Here is a 14633-nt window from a genome sequence, read left to right on the forward strand (position 1 = left end):
ACGCTCATATGGTATTCATTGATCTTGAGAAAGCATATGATAGAGTTCCTCGAGAGATTCTGTGGTGGGCACTCAATAAGAAAGGAGTCCCTGGTGAATATGTAAAGATTGTGAGGGATATGTATGAGGGAGTAACGACTAGTGTTAGGACAGGTGTGGGAGAGACTGATAAATTTCATGTGAAAGTAGGATTGCATCAAGGTTCTGTGCTTAGTCCGTATTTATTCTCATTAGTTTTGGACCAGATAACAGCGAAAATACAGGGTAACATTCCATGGTGCTTAATGTATGCTGATGATGTCGTGTTAGTAGGAAATAGTGAAAGAGACTTAGAACAAAAACTGGAACAGTGGAGACAAGCTCTGGAGGAAAAAGGTTTAAAACTTAGTAGGACAAAAACAGAGTATTTGGAATGTTCATTTAAAGATGGAGCTACTACAAATAAAATGGTATCTTTGGATGGTGAAATTATTGTAAAAAGCAATAGTTTTAAGTACCTAGGATCGGTATTACAGAGTAATGGAGAAATAGATGGAGATGCATGCAGTAGAATTAGGGCTGGATGGATGAAGTGGAAAGAAGCGAGTGGTGTGTTGTGTGACAGAAAAATTCCAATGAAGCTGAAGGGAAAATTCTATAAAACAGCCATAAGACCAGCTATGATGTACGGAACTGAATGTTGGGCAGTGAAAAAGAAAGAGGAACAGCGAATGCATGTGGCGGAAATGAGAATGCTTAGATGGATGAGTGGAGTGACAAAGAAGGATAAAATTAGAAATGAGTATATTAGGGGAAGTCTAGGTGTGGCACCAATTGATGCCAAAATGAGAGAGCATAGGTTAAGATGGTTTGGTCATGTTCAACGTCGAGACGTTAACCACCCAATACGAAGAATAGCTGAAGTGCAGATTCCTGGAAGGAGTAGGAGAGGAAGACCAAAGAAGAGCTGGGGGGAGACGATAAGGCAGGACATGTTGGTAAAGGGGATTAACATTGATATGGCCCAAGATAGAATTGTGTGGAGAAATGCAATTAGGGAAGCCGACCCCGCATAGGGATAAGGCAAAGAGAATGATGATGATGACTCATAACATATATTATTATAGTAAAAACTATCGATATTACGAGTGAAAATTACCAAAAATCGCAAAATTCCAATCAAAAATTAGGTTGGAGAAAATGTAATCTCAAAGTTTAAAATCGGTATATATTAAAAAAAATGTATTTTCTCGGCTTCCCATGGAACAATTTTCTTCATTCTTTTTTTGTTCCGTAGTAACTCGAGTAGAGCCATCTAACTAACGCATTGTTAAATGTCAAACTTGCTCGTGTTTTGTTATAATAAATTTATTTATTTGTTATAACAAAAAATTTTAATTTCTTTAAATAAAGATTGTTTAAATAATTATACAGCTTTCAAATGAGAATATTTGTGTTTTTAACGTTAAAAGGTACACTTGTAGTAAGTTTATCTAAAAAAAGTCTACAACGGGAAAAATATGTAGTTTTCTTTTCTTATAAATAAATTAATCTATTATAACAAAACAAACGCAAGTTTGACATTTAATAATGCGTTAGTTAGATGGCTCTACTCGAGTTACTAGGGAACAAAAAAAGAATGAAGAAATTTGCTCTATGGGAAGCCCAGAAAATGCATTTTTTTAACGTATACCGATTTTGAACTTTGAGATTTGAGATAATTTTTGATTGGAATTTTGCGATTTTTGGCAATTTTCACTCGTAATATCGATAGTTTCTAGTATAATCATATATGTTATGAGTATTTTACAGACATGAAAATTGGTGTGGAGAAATAGGACAAAAATAAAAAGGTGATAGTTTGAAAATTATGATCCTATTGTTTATATCTTTGCCGTAAATGCCGGTCAACTTTGACCGGTTGTATCTCAGGAACCACTCATCACAATTAAACGTTTTTTTTTTAAAGAAGCGTGCTGTTCCTTTTTTGCAATACCGTTTTCACGATTTAATTTAATTTAATATTTCCTGAGAGATATTCTATTTGTTTATATGCCAAAAAATTGTTTATAATTTTAAAATATTCCTGATGCCGCCTTAATAGTCCAATTTCAATTCTATAAATTACATTAGATAGGCATAGTGTCTTTTTATACAAAAATCATAGGTATTCTTATGTATCATTATTATTGTGGTTATTATGTGTGTTCACAAAGAGGGGATGGCATTAGATAAACTTTTTTCCACAGATATTTGAAAGTTGAAGATTGAAGATGTCATATTAAATTTTTATTTTAGAATCTTTAAGAAATTGTATGATAATATCATTAATAGTTTTGGTATTGAAGCTTAGTAGATGTGAAATATTCAGCGGTAAACTTACATTCCGCTCCCGAAGTCTAGCAATTAGTGCTTTCGTATGGTTTTTATTAAGTTCACAATTAAAGATTATATGATTTAAATCTGCAGTAGAGTAGTTATCACATGAACAGAGAGAGTTGATACGCATTCCTATTTTAGCTAAATGTGCAGGAAAATTGCCATGGTTTAATCTTAAGCGACTTAGGGATGTGGAATAAAACCGAGTAACGTGATAATCAAATATATGTGGGATATTTTGCGGAAGTTGTGGGTATATGTATGTGTATGGATTCCTTGAAGTTTGTACAAACTTAAGCCAAATAGTTTCCCATTTCTTTCTTAATTTTTTATGCAATTCTGGAATGTAATCGCTGGAGATTGTTAAATCTACTATTTCATTTAAAGTTGCCGAATTCTTTGCCATTTCATCCACTATCTCATTTTCTTTGATTCCAGCATGTCCTTTTACCCAGATAAAGACCAAGTCACTACTATTATTTTTAAATCGAGCGATTGTCTTTCTAATATGGCATAACAACTCATTGTTGTGTTTTTTGGTTATTGGTTGTGATATTGCCTCAAGAGCAGATAAAGAATCTGATAGTATAACCGTGTCTCCAAAGTTCTGTTCAACCGCGTAAGTTAGGGCTCTTTCAATAGCATAAAGTTCGGCAGTGAAGATAGATGTACATTTAGGTAGTCTAAAAGAATTACCACTTTTTATATTAGAAACATAATAAGCGCTACCTACACTATTACATGTTTTTGAACCATCTGTATAGATGTATTTATAATTAGAAAATTCAGATAAGATTAATTTTATAATTTTATTGTTTTGGCATGGTAAGTTTCTATATGTAGGTTTTATGATCTTTGGAAAGATTGCGATTTCCTCAATAGAAAGGTTATATATGGGTAATATTTGTTTAGTGTTAATGCTAAAGTTGTTAGTTTCTAAATAAGCATCTGTAAGAGGGGGAGAAGTTTTAATTCTCCAATAAGAATTTGTTAAGTTATATTCAGTGAGACTGTTAATTTTACTTAATAATTTATGTGAGTCTAAAGTCCTGGTCTTTAATAGAAACTTATTAGACAAGAATTCTCTTCTAAGGTTTAGAGGAGGTTCCTGCGCTTCTGCTAGAATTGCAGCACATGGCGTTGACTTAAACGCACTAATACATATACGTATTGCCTTATACTGAATATGATCGATTTTTGATAAATTAGATTTTGACGATGAACCATATAAAAAGCATCCATAATCAATGATTGACCGAATATACGATTTATAGAACATTAATGCTATCTTTGGGTCGGCACCCCATCTAGCTTTACATATGCAACGAAGCATGTTTAAACCTTTTTCGCATTTGTTGATAATGTGATTCACATGGAGTGTCCAGGTTAGTTTTTTGTCCAAAACCACGCCCAGATACTTATGGTGAGAGGATACATTAATATCAACATTACTTAAATTTATACTGGTAGGGGAACTTAACCTATGTCTAGTGAAAAAGGTGATGCTAGATTTTTCAGGGGATAACGTGAAATTAAAAGCCATAGACCATCTTTTTACACATTGCATTATCAGTTCCAAATCGCATAAACACTCATTATATGATTTACGGCTGCTGTATATACAGAAATCGTCTGCATACTGAATAATTTTAATTGTATTATTTGTTTCATTTAACATGTCATGCAACTCTGCAGTATAGATATTAAAAAGTACTGGACTTAGGACTGAACCTTGCGGAATTCCGACTGATAATAATCGAGGGCCGTAAATGTGATTTTCTGAATCTCGAATGAAAACTTCTCTGTCCCTATACAAATCTGTGATTCTTTGTGCGAATTTATAATTTAGACCGTATTTTATGAGCTGAACAGTTAAAATATCAATATCCAGAGTATCATAAGCCCCTTTAATATCTAAAAACAAGCATGCCGTTATAAGATTAACGGAAAGTGCATTCTGAATGTCGGAAACTAATTGAGCTAATGCTTCAGAGGTGCCTTTGCCTCTGCGATATCCAAACTGATTAATAGGTAATAAACAATTACTTTCAAAATGCAATTCCATTCTTAATTTGATAATTCTCTCAAATGTTTTTGTAATGCATGATATTAATGAAATTGGTCTGTAAGAGTTAGGTAGACTTAAATTTTTGTTGGGTTTAGCAAGTAAGCAAATTACAGTTTTTTTTAAACTTTGGTCATATAATCCTTGCAACCACCAACTATTAAAAATATTTAAAAGAATTCCTTTAGCAATTTCAGGCAAGTATTCAATCATTTTATATGTAATGCTATCAAAACCCGGTGCTGTACTTTTAGATTGTTTGATTGCTAATCGTAATTCCTCCAAACTGATAGGCATATAAAATGATTCATTGCATGCTACATTACTATTGAATTTACTGAAGTCGATTTTATTTGATGCAAATTTGGGAATAAAAAACTCAAAAAAATCGTCCACCATATCAGCTGATATACTGCCCGATCCCGTTGAGTCTTTGTTTGATATTTTTTTTATAAATTGCCAAATTTTAGTAGGGTGCGTGTTTTTATTAATATTGCTTATGAAAGATATCCAGCTATCCCGAGCTTTTTTAGAAAATAGTAATTTAGTTTGACTAGCTACATTTTGATATTGACAATAGTTTGTATAGTTTGAGACACGTTTATACTGGTTCAGGGCTTCTTTTCTGCGACGAAACATATCATAGCATTCGGTATCCCACCATATTGGACGTTGAGTTACTTGTTGTCTTGCTCTTTTTAGGGGAATAGTTGCGGATGCTGCCTCTGAGACCTTTTCCATAAAAATAGAGAAGCTTAGTAGATTGCAGTTTAGATTTTGGTTTGTACTAATTAACGAATTTTCCAGTATAGTGGAGTATGCAGACCAATCAGCTAATTTATCATTCCATTTAGATGCTGGATTTTTATTTATTATAACTCTATCCCTAATAATTTCAAATTTGATTAAGCAATGATCTGAACCTAACGCATCTGGTACGACATCCCATACACAACAATCACTAGCCAAACTAGCAGAGCAAAATGTAATGTCTACCGCCGAAGGTAGCACTTCTGGACGAGAAATTCTAGTTGGTTTACCATTATTGAGAACAACATAGTTATTGTCATCTAAGGCTTCTACTAATTGATTACCACAAGCTTTATTAATATGAGATCCCCAAAGTGTATGATGGCTGTTAAAATCGCCACAGAAGATAACAGGAGAATTAAATTGCCGAAAGATATTTGACCAATCTGATTTAGAAACATTTAATTTAGGTGGTTTATACACCGATACTAGTATGATATTTAAGGACGGAAATTTAACTGCGCAAAGTTCTAAATCTTTTTTATATGCAAAAGTAATAGGAAAATTTATAAATTTAATGTCCTGGCGAACTGCAATGGCAACACCGCCAAAGCCATTTGCACGATCCTGTCGGATAATCTTATACCCTTTTAGTTTAAAAGAATGGTTTGGTTTTTTGAAGGTTTCTGATAAAGCTATAATATCCACAGGATTATTGTGTAAAAAATTTAATAAACTTGGATGGTTTTTAGAGAAAGAACGAATATTCCATTGGATAACTTTAATGTTTTTACTATTGGGTGTACTTATCTTATTAGTGGATTGAATCATCAGAACAAGATTCAATATCGATTTCTGGAATTAGATTTGAAGGACTTAATATAGAGGAGATCATATTTCTAATATTTTCTTCTAAATTGTAATTTGTTTCGGATGAATCTGAATTAACTACTTGTTTAACTACGGTTATTATCTGACTTGTTAGTTTTTCCTTATATTGGATAAAGTCATCTCTGTGAGGATTTGGTATGATGGGATTATGTGAAGATTTGGTTTTTTTTGATTGAAAATGGGAAGAAGTAGGCAGAGACGGAGAAATAGGTGGAGACTCCGGAGCAGATGGCTTACGTTTTTTCACTTGTCTTTTGGGTGAAGTATTTCGAACAATGGGTTTACGTAGCAAAAAGCTAGAATTTGGAGTTTGGGACGTACTGGGGAGTGGCAGAGAGGGAAAATTAGTGGAATTATTAAGAACTGAAAATCTATTATTTGTAGAAATCTTGGCATAAGATGGATTATCATGCAATCTTTCAGCTTCTTTAAATGTAATATTTTCCCTGGCCATGAGTTGTTTGATATTTTTTTGTTTCTTATATACTGGACAATCTCTGGATGTAGAGCAGTGTTCATTATTTTGGCAATAAATGCAGAATTTTTCGCAAGAAGAGTCTGACGTATGATTTAGGCTAGAACAGTTTCGACAATGAGAAGATTTGGTTTTACATTGCTTGGCAGAATGCCCATATCGCAGGCAATTAAAACATTGAACAACGGGGAATATATATGGTTCTACAGAGAAATTGCATAAATTAATTGTTATATTTTGAGGAAGTTCATTTCCTACAAATTGAACAATAACCATTTGTCTGTTTACATATGAAATATTACCGTCTTTATCTGTTACCTTTCGTTTCATGCGTTGAACTTGAACCACCTCTTTATTAGATATTATGGCATTTTTTAAATATTCCTCAGAAAAGTATGTGTCAATATTCCTCAACACACCCTTCTTGTGTGTAAAAAATTTGGGTATATACGCTACTAAGTTATTATTAGACATAATTTTATTATTAACTAGATAATTAGCTTTTTCATAAGACTTAAAAATAACTTTAACGCGATTAAGACCAATCGATTTGATATCAAGAACATCGGATTTTATATAATTGTCAGTCAACAAAACGTGACCAATCCGGATTGGGAAAATTCTTCCCAAATGCTTATCAGTACTCTCAATATATACAAAATATGGACCTTTATCCTCAGTTCTATATCTATTATTTAAATCTATAAAATTATTTACATACCTATCCTCCTCTGCGTCCTTATTTTCGGGTGGCGAAGTGCCACCCGAGGTCTCATCCATTATATATTTTTTTAATCACTTACCTAACCTACCTATTATAAACAATAAAGAAAACTAATAAAAGGAACACTAATTAACACAATAACACACAATACACCGAGAACTGCTCGTTTGTATCGTTAAAATCAAACTATTAAACTGCGGAGAATAAAAATTCGTGTCCACACTTTGACAGTTATTTGACAATCTGTGGTTATTATGGCGACCGTAAATTTTTAATTAACAATTCAATTGTTAAAATGCTAAAATGTTCATTCAATTTCCATCGGCTCCTGGAATTATAATCTATACGAAGAGAGATTTTATATTACCAAGTTATTTAATTATTGATAAACAATTACTTATCTAAAATTTTAGTTGAAAATTAAAGATTTTGTTGCAAAAACTCGCATTTTCCGGGGAAAATTTTCGTCGAAGTAAATCGGGAAAAACACGTCTCTATGCAGAAGTTAATTACGGTGAATTTTTATTTGAGTGTTTTTGGTGTAAAGTTAAAATCCTTGGAGTTATAGAGTAAAAATTGAAAAAAAACAGGATTTTCGGGCGCCATTTTGTTTATAAAAAAAGTAGCACACTATCTGCGGACTTTGCATACTTATATTATTAATATTAACAATCATAAGATTCGATTTCAGCAATAAAATTGCTGATAAATAACTTTTCCTTGTATTTTGCTAATTAGCCCAGAGTATATTTTGCACATAATATAGTAGATAACTACATGTATTTTAAATATTTTTAGATTTTATTTTAATAATTATAAACAAATAAAAAAATGGTTAATTGATGGATTCGACAGTTACTTCATGGAAGTTCATTTTATCTAACAATAAAACACTGAAAACGTTTGTTTTCTATACTTCCACAAAATTTATTACAACTAAGTGACTACAGCTGTTTCGGCAGAGTGCCTTTCTCAAGTGATATAGTTTACAATGTGTTTGCTTTTTTAGGTCTTTAACTGAAGAGGTTGAGGAGTGGGGAGCTGTTTGTCTCGAGTTGGTCATTCAGAATTATATCTGTATTTTTCAATTTATTAATTTCCATAGATTCTAAAAAAGATAGCTTAAGGCCTTTATTTTGGATATGCAGAATTTGAAACTCTTCATTGAAAGAGTGATTATGATCTAGAAGGTGAAGTGCGTATGTAGAAGTGTCTGTTTTTCTATTGTTGAAAGCCCTTTTGTGTTCTGCTATCCGTTTGTCAAAAGTTCTGCCAGTTTGACCGATGTAAGTTTTCGGACAGTCACCACAAGTTAGTTTGTACACACACTCTGTAGTTGCTTTATTGTTCTTAATATATTTACTTAAGTTGTTGTTAGTTCTGAAGGCCGGTGTTATTCCTTTCTTTTTTATGTATCTGGCTATTTTTGTTGTTATCTTGCCAATATATGTGAGAGAGCAGAAGGTGCTGGGTTCTTTCTGTGGTGGTGGATACACTAATTTCAGGGCTTTCTTATGGAGTTTTTGGTTTAAAATTTTGTTAACTGTTTGTTCGTTATAGCTATTGTTTACTGCTATTTGTTTAATGACGTTTAGTTCTATCTCGAAGTTATTTTTTGTGATGGGTCTCGAAGTTAAAAAATAACTTCGAGATAGAACTAAACGTCATTAAACAAATAGCAGTAAACAATGGCTATAACGAACAAACAGTTAACAAAATTTTAAACCAAAAACTCCATAAGAAAGCCCTGAAATTAGTGTATCCACCACCACAGAAAGAACCCAGTACCTTCTGCTCTCTCACATATACTGGCAAGATAACGACAAAAATAGTCAGATACATAAAAAAAGAAAGGAATAACATCAGCCTTCAGAACTAACAACAACTTAAGTAAATATATTAAGAACAATAAAAGCCGAAAGAGCAAGCAACTACAGAGTGGTGTGTACAAACTAACTTGTGGTGACTGTCCGAAAACTTACATCGGTCAAACTGGCGGAACTTTTGACAAACGGATAGCAGAACACAAAAGGGCTTTCAACAATAGAAAAATAGACACTTCCATATACCCACTTCACCTTCTAGATCATAATCATTCTTTCAATGAAGAGTTTCAAATTCTGCATATCCAAAATAAAGGCCTTAAGCTTTTTTTTTTAGAATCTATGGAAATTAATAAATTGAAAAATACAGATATAATTCTGAATGACCAACTCGAGACAAACAGCTCCCCACTCCTCAACCTCTTCAGTTAAAGACCTAAAAAAGCAAACACATTGTAAACTATATCACTTGAGAAAGGCACTCTGCCGAAACAGCTGTAGTCACTTAGTTGTAATACATTTTGTGGAAGTATAGAAAACAAACGTTTTCAGTGTTTTATTGTTAGATAAAAAAATGGTTACTTTCGAGTTTATCTTACAATAACTTTTTTATTGATAAACATTTTTTTATTCAGAAAATCTAATTATCTGAAAATGAAGAGAAAGTATTTTTAAGTAAGTTCAAAGTTTTTATCTACAATGCGTAGTTTTTTCACAATATTGAAATAAATTAGAAAAGTCGTGTTTTTTTTTTGCTCAAATGTTAATAAAAAACCATGTAGCAGTAGAAATTTCGATACCCACGATATGGTACGCATTTTGTATTGACTTCTCCCAAATAATTCTGTTAAAAAATAGCGACCAAGTAGGCATTTTTAGTTTTTTCAAGTGCTTTTTTAGCTTCGTCTCCTGGTGTATTACAATAATTTGATTTTTTTTCACATTAAAAATATAATGTAGTAGACATTCTCCAATTTTAAAAGAGCATTTCAATTTACCCTCCTGAGGTAGTCTGTTTTTCGCACTCACATTTTGGTGTGGTATTTAGCTGGTAGCGGTGGTACCGAAGGTGGTACGGGTGACATCGGAAGTGGCGATAGCAGTGGTGTGGCTGGTATTGCCGGAAATGGAAAGCATCACACCCGACGACGAACTCAACGTCGTGTTACGCACAACGAGAAGCGATATCATTCAGGTTCGGTTTACTGGTTGACTTTTTTGTATTTGTATTTGGTTGTCTGCATGTTGATCGACTAGATAATTAAACCGTTTGAGGTACATATTTATGCAATAATAGCATTTATGAAAAGTCAGTTTATGTTTCCTTTCGATTCATAGGCGATGCTTAATCTCTAGACAGCTGTTTCTGTGTTACAGACTTCGTCAGTGGAGTTCCATGCACACCTCTGAAGCAAAACGAAGCCAAACTGTCTGTGTAAGAGGAATTTTAAAAATAGTTTAAAATACACTTTTGGGACGCTGCCGCGACATCTCTTATAGAAAAGCGAAAAGTTTCAGATAAAAAATTCACTATTAAATTAAAAATTAAAATAGCAAATAATTATTTACATCTGAAAACTTTTCTTGTTGGAACTTCTTTCTGGTACATCCTTAATCCCTGTCTTTTACAATTTGTAAGAACAAGAAACGACGAATATAAAAAGCGAAAAGTACTCTTGTTTTGATAAATTGTAAAATGCAGAGATTAATGATGTACTAGAAAAAAGAAGTTCCAACAAGAAAAGTTTTCAGATTTAAATAATTATTTGCTATTTTAATAGTGACTTTTTTATCTGAGACTTTTTGCTTTTCTATAAGAGAGGTCGCGGCAGCGTCCCAAAAGGAAATTTTAAACTATTTTTAAAATTCCACTTAAATAGACAGTTTGGCTTTGATTTGCTTCAGAGGTGTGCACGCAGCTGTACTGAGGAAGTCTGTAAGACAGAAACAGCTGTCTAGAGATTGTGCATCGCCTCTGAATCGAAAGGAAACATAAACTGTCTTTTTTATTACTATCTTTACTCAAATTTAATTACTAGGAACTTTATTTTCTGACGTTTTCCTAGACGAATGAAAGCGGAATGTGACTGCATGTTGTAGAGTCCTTTTCGCTTTCTATATTCGTCGTCTCTTGTTCTTATACATTGTAAAAGGCGGAGGTTAAGGATGTACCAGAAAGAAGTTCTAACAAGAAGAGCTTTCAGATTTAAATAATTATTTGCTATTTTAATTTTTATTTTAATAGTGAATTTTTTATCTTTAGCGAGACTTTTCGCTTTTCCAATAGCATTTATCTAAAGATTTGTACAAGTCGACAGAAGTATCTGAAACCGCTGAGGCCGGAACGATTGAAAACTTTGGTTACGCGACGTTGTCATATCAATCGGGTTTCAAAGGTTCTTTGGTTTTTTATTTGTTACCTGTTTCACAGTAAAATTTCCCTCGGCTTCGTACTATGTAAATTTTAAAACATTGTGTAAATTTCACAGGATTGTGCACGTAGTGTATTATTTTTCACGGCACGTAATGTTTATTTAAAAAATGCTAAATGTATTCTAAATAAACAACTAGTTGAAGATTTTATCTGGCAGTGTCGCAAAACCACTGATTACGTGCGCAATTCATCTTAAATGGATGTTTACTCTTTGTACCAATGCATTGGACCGAAGTCCTCTCTTCTTGATTTGCTACCTGATTCAACTTCGCGGTTTCAGATATTATGTACAATTGTATGCGTGACGTTTAAGAAATAACTTACGGAAATCTAATCAAAAGCGACAAATAACAAAAAATAGCTGAATACAAAACATTTTTCCAACGTTTTAACTAAAATAGGTATTTCAGTTGCAACGCATTTTTTTATTTCATCTTTCGTATTGACTTTTTCGTGTCCTTTATCTATATTTATTTTCTTCAGTATTGACTCTTTTCCTGAAATTTATTATAGGTACAATTTTGGGTTTTCTGTTAAATGCAATAATTTGGTTTTGCTCATCCTCCTATATTTATTTAAAGTGTTTTATTCCATCCATTTTTGCAATAAATCTTCCCCGATTTCCTCCTTCTTCTTCTTTAAGTGCCATTTCCGCGACGGAGGTCGGCAATCATCATAGCTATAAAAGACGACTGCTCTGAAAAGTTCATTTGACGTACATCCGTACCATTCTCTCAGGTTGCGCAACCACGATATTCTGCGTCTCCCTATGCTTCTTTTTCCTTGAATCTTTCCCTGCATAATCAATATTCCAGTATTCCAATTTTCTTACGTAGTTAAGATTTCCATTTCTTTATTCATCTTTCTCAGAACCTCTTTCTTTGTGACGTGGTCTGTCCACGATATTTTCAGAATTATTCTGTACGCCCATAGCTCGAATGATTCTAGTTTTTTCATTGATACAACATTCAAGGTCCAAGCTTCCATTCCATAAAATAAAGTCGAGAAAACGTAGAACTGTTCAGTTTTAAATTGAAATCTAAAGAAATAAATACATATACAATGTATGTATGTGAATAGACATAATATAGTTTTAGATATAAAAGTACTTTTAAGTTTTCCTTTTGTTATTTTTTAAATTTGCAAAGAAAAGACATGGAGAGCATAATGTCACACGCATACAGCATATTTCAGAAAGTTTTAAGGTTGAGTAATGAGAATGGATAAAACTTACTTTAATTCTTTTACAATGATTATTTATTGCACAATACCTCATTTTGTTTTTATTAGTAGTATTCTATTTTGGTCGTTTTCAAATTTTTATTAGTAATGACTGTGTTATTGTGTATTATTTTTTATATTATTATTTGAATAGGTACCTATTTTATGAACATTTTTTGGTACGCAGCTTGTACTAATAGTTTTCTTTCTTTTACTTGGAATAAGACTAAATAGATATATTGTTTTTACATTTATTTCAAATTTCTCACCATGGATTCAATACGATGCTTTGTCGTCATCTACGCTTTATATAGAAAATAGAGACTTCTGTGTATTTGTCAAAATATGGCGAATTGCACACTAAAGCAAGCTCGCCTTCCAGAAGGAATAGGGCATTCATTCTATCTGGTCCGTAATATACTTCCCTTTACAAAGCGAATTATAGACTATGTGTTTCTGAAAGATACAGGCATTTTTAATATATTAGAGATTTATTATTATACGAAGTTCAAGTCAGGCCCATGTATCGTATCCACTCCATAGACATAATAAGAGTAGATTAGACATGGTAGGCAAATTAGTGTAACGCGGAGCAGTCGATAGGTGGTGGTCTCTCTGTTTCGCGCGATCCCGCCGTTGTGACAGACAAAGATGGCTAGATCACTCCCAGTGACTATTGCCAACGACGTCGTTGATATTGGCGTTACACCTCGATACACAGAGAGGCCCATACCTTCTTCTTCTTCTTCTTATGCAATCCACTAATGGATGTTCGCGATCACGTTTGACCATTTTTCTCTATCCCTTGCAGTATGTATTAGGTCTCCTATGTTTTTTAGTCCTGTCCATTGTTTGACATTACGGAGCCATGACATTTTCTTCCTGCCCACTCCCCTTCTTCCTTCGATCTTTCCTTCAATTAAGGTTTGCAGAAACTGATATCTTTCATTTCTAATTATGTGTCCCAGGTATGCCGTTTTTCTCTGTTTAATTGTGCACATCAGTTGTCGTTCTGTACCAATTCTTCTCAGGATTTCTTCATTTGTTATTCTTGCGGTCCAGGGAATTTTAAGGATTCGTCGATAGATCCACATCTCAAATGCCTCTAGCTTATTCCCCATACCTTGCCTAGTATATTCTTATTATCTATGGTCCAATCATTAGTGGTTAATTTGGTTGCGATGCCTACCTTCCTGTCGCTGAGTTTGTATTCGATCTAGCACTGTCTGAGGAACCCCAGTAAAGGACGAAACATGCACAAACATTCAGACAGAGAGAACAGAACATTCATAATATACAGATGTTCTTTTCCTGACATCTAAAATGTCACATAATAGTGTACTAATGCATTTCTTTTTTTCACGTGAACTCACAACGGTTTGACGCAGCCATGTTGTAATTTTAAAATAAAAAAAGAATTTAGATGTGATAACTTTTAATTTTAAGGGTTTTATACCCAATATCTGTGGCTTTTGCCCAGTATCCATGATTTATCATGTGAGTTTTAACAATTACTCTTCTATGAAGGATTTATAAGAGGACGAAGCTCTGATGATGGCACGTTATGTGCTGAAAGTACTTAGCTGATTATTAAAAGTTTTTTTACACACTTTCAATTTCTTTGAGAACATACACCTGTTTGCCGGTTTGACCTTTTTTAGAAGTGTGTACAAGTCATACAGTCTGTTTCAATTTCTTTTTTTGCCGTCCATATTTTTCATCTTACATATTTAGGTTCATTGCTTTGTTTGCAATATTGTATTAATTTTCATTAAATTTTTACCTTTTGTGTTTTATTGAAAGATTGTTTAGGAAAATACAAAGTATAAACGATTGTTCAATTGAAACGCATCTTTGGTCAGGTTAGCCTTGGAAACAATTATTTTAATCAC

At 33.0% G+C, this 14633-nt stretch overlaps 1 protein-coding gene across 1 annotated transcript in view; it reads left to right on the forward strand.

Annotated features, from left to right (window-relative positions):
• LOC114342607 (disco-interacting protein 2) overlaps positions 1 to 14633 on the forward strand; it is a 1011532-nt gene that overhangs the window by 708531 nt on the left and 288368 nt on the right. Inside the window, exon 4 of the mRNA XM_050658584.1 lies at positions 10135 to 10281. Within this exon, the coding sequence (XP_050514541.1) occupies positions 10135 to 10281 (147 nt within the window). The remainder of the gene's footprint in view (positions 1 to 10134; positions 10282 to 14633) is intronic.

This window comes from Diabrotica virgifera, chromosome 8, assembly GCF_917563875.1.
Source record: "Diabrotica virgifera virgifera chromosome 8, PGI_DIABVI_V3a".
Classification (NCBI taxonomy): domain Eukaryota; kingdom Metazoa; phylum Arthropoda; class Insecta; order Coleoptera; family Chrysomelidae; genus Diabrotica; species Diabrotica virgifera.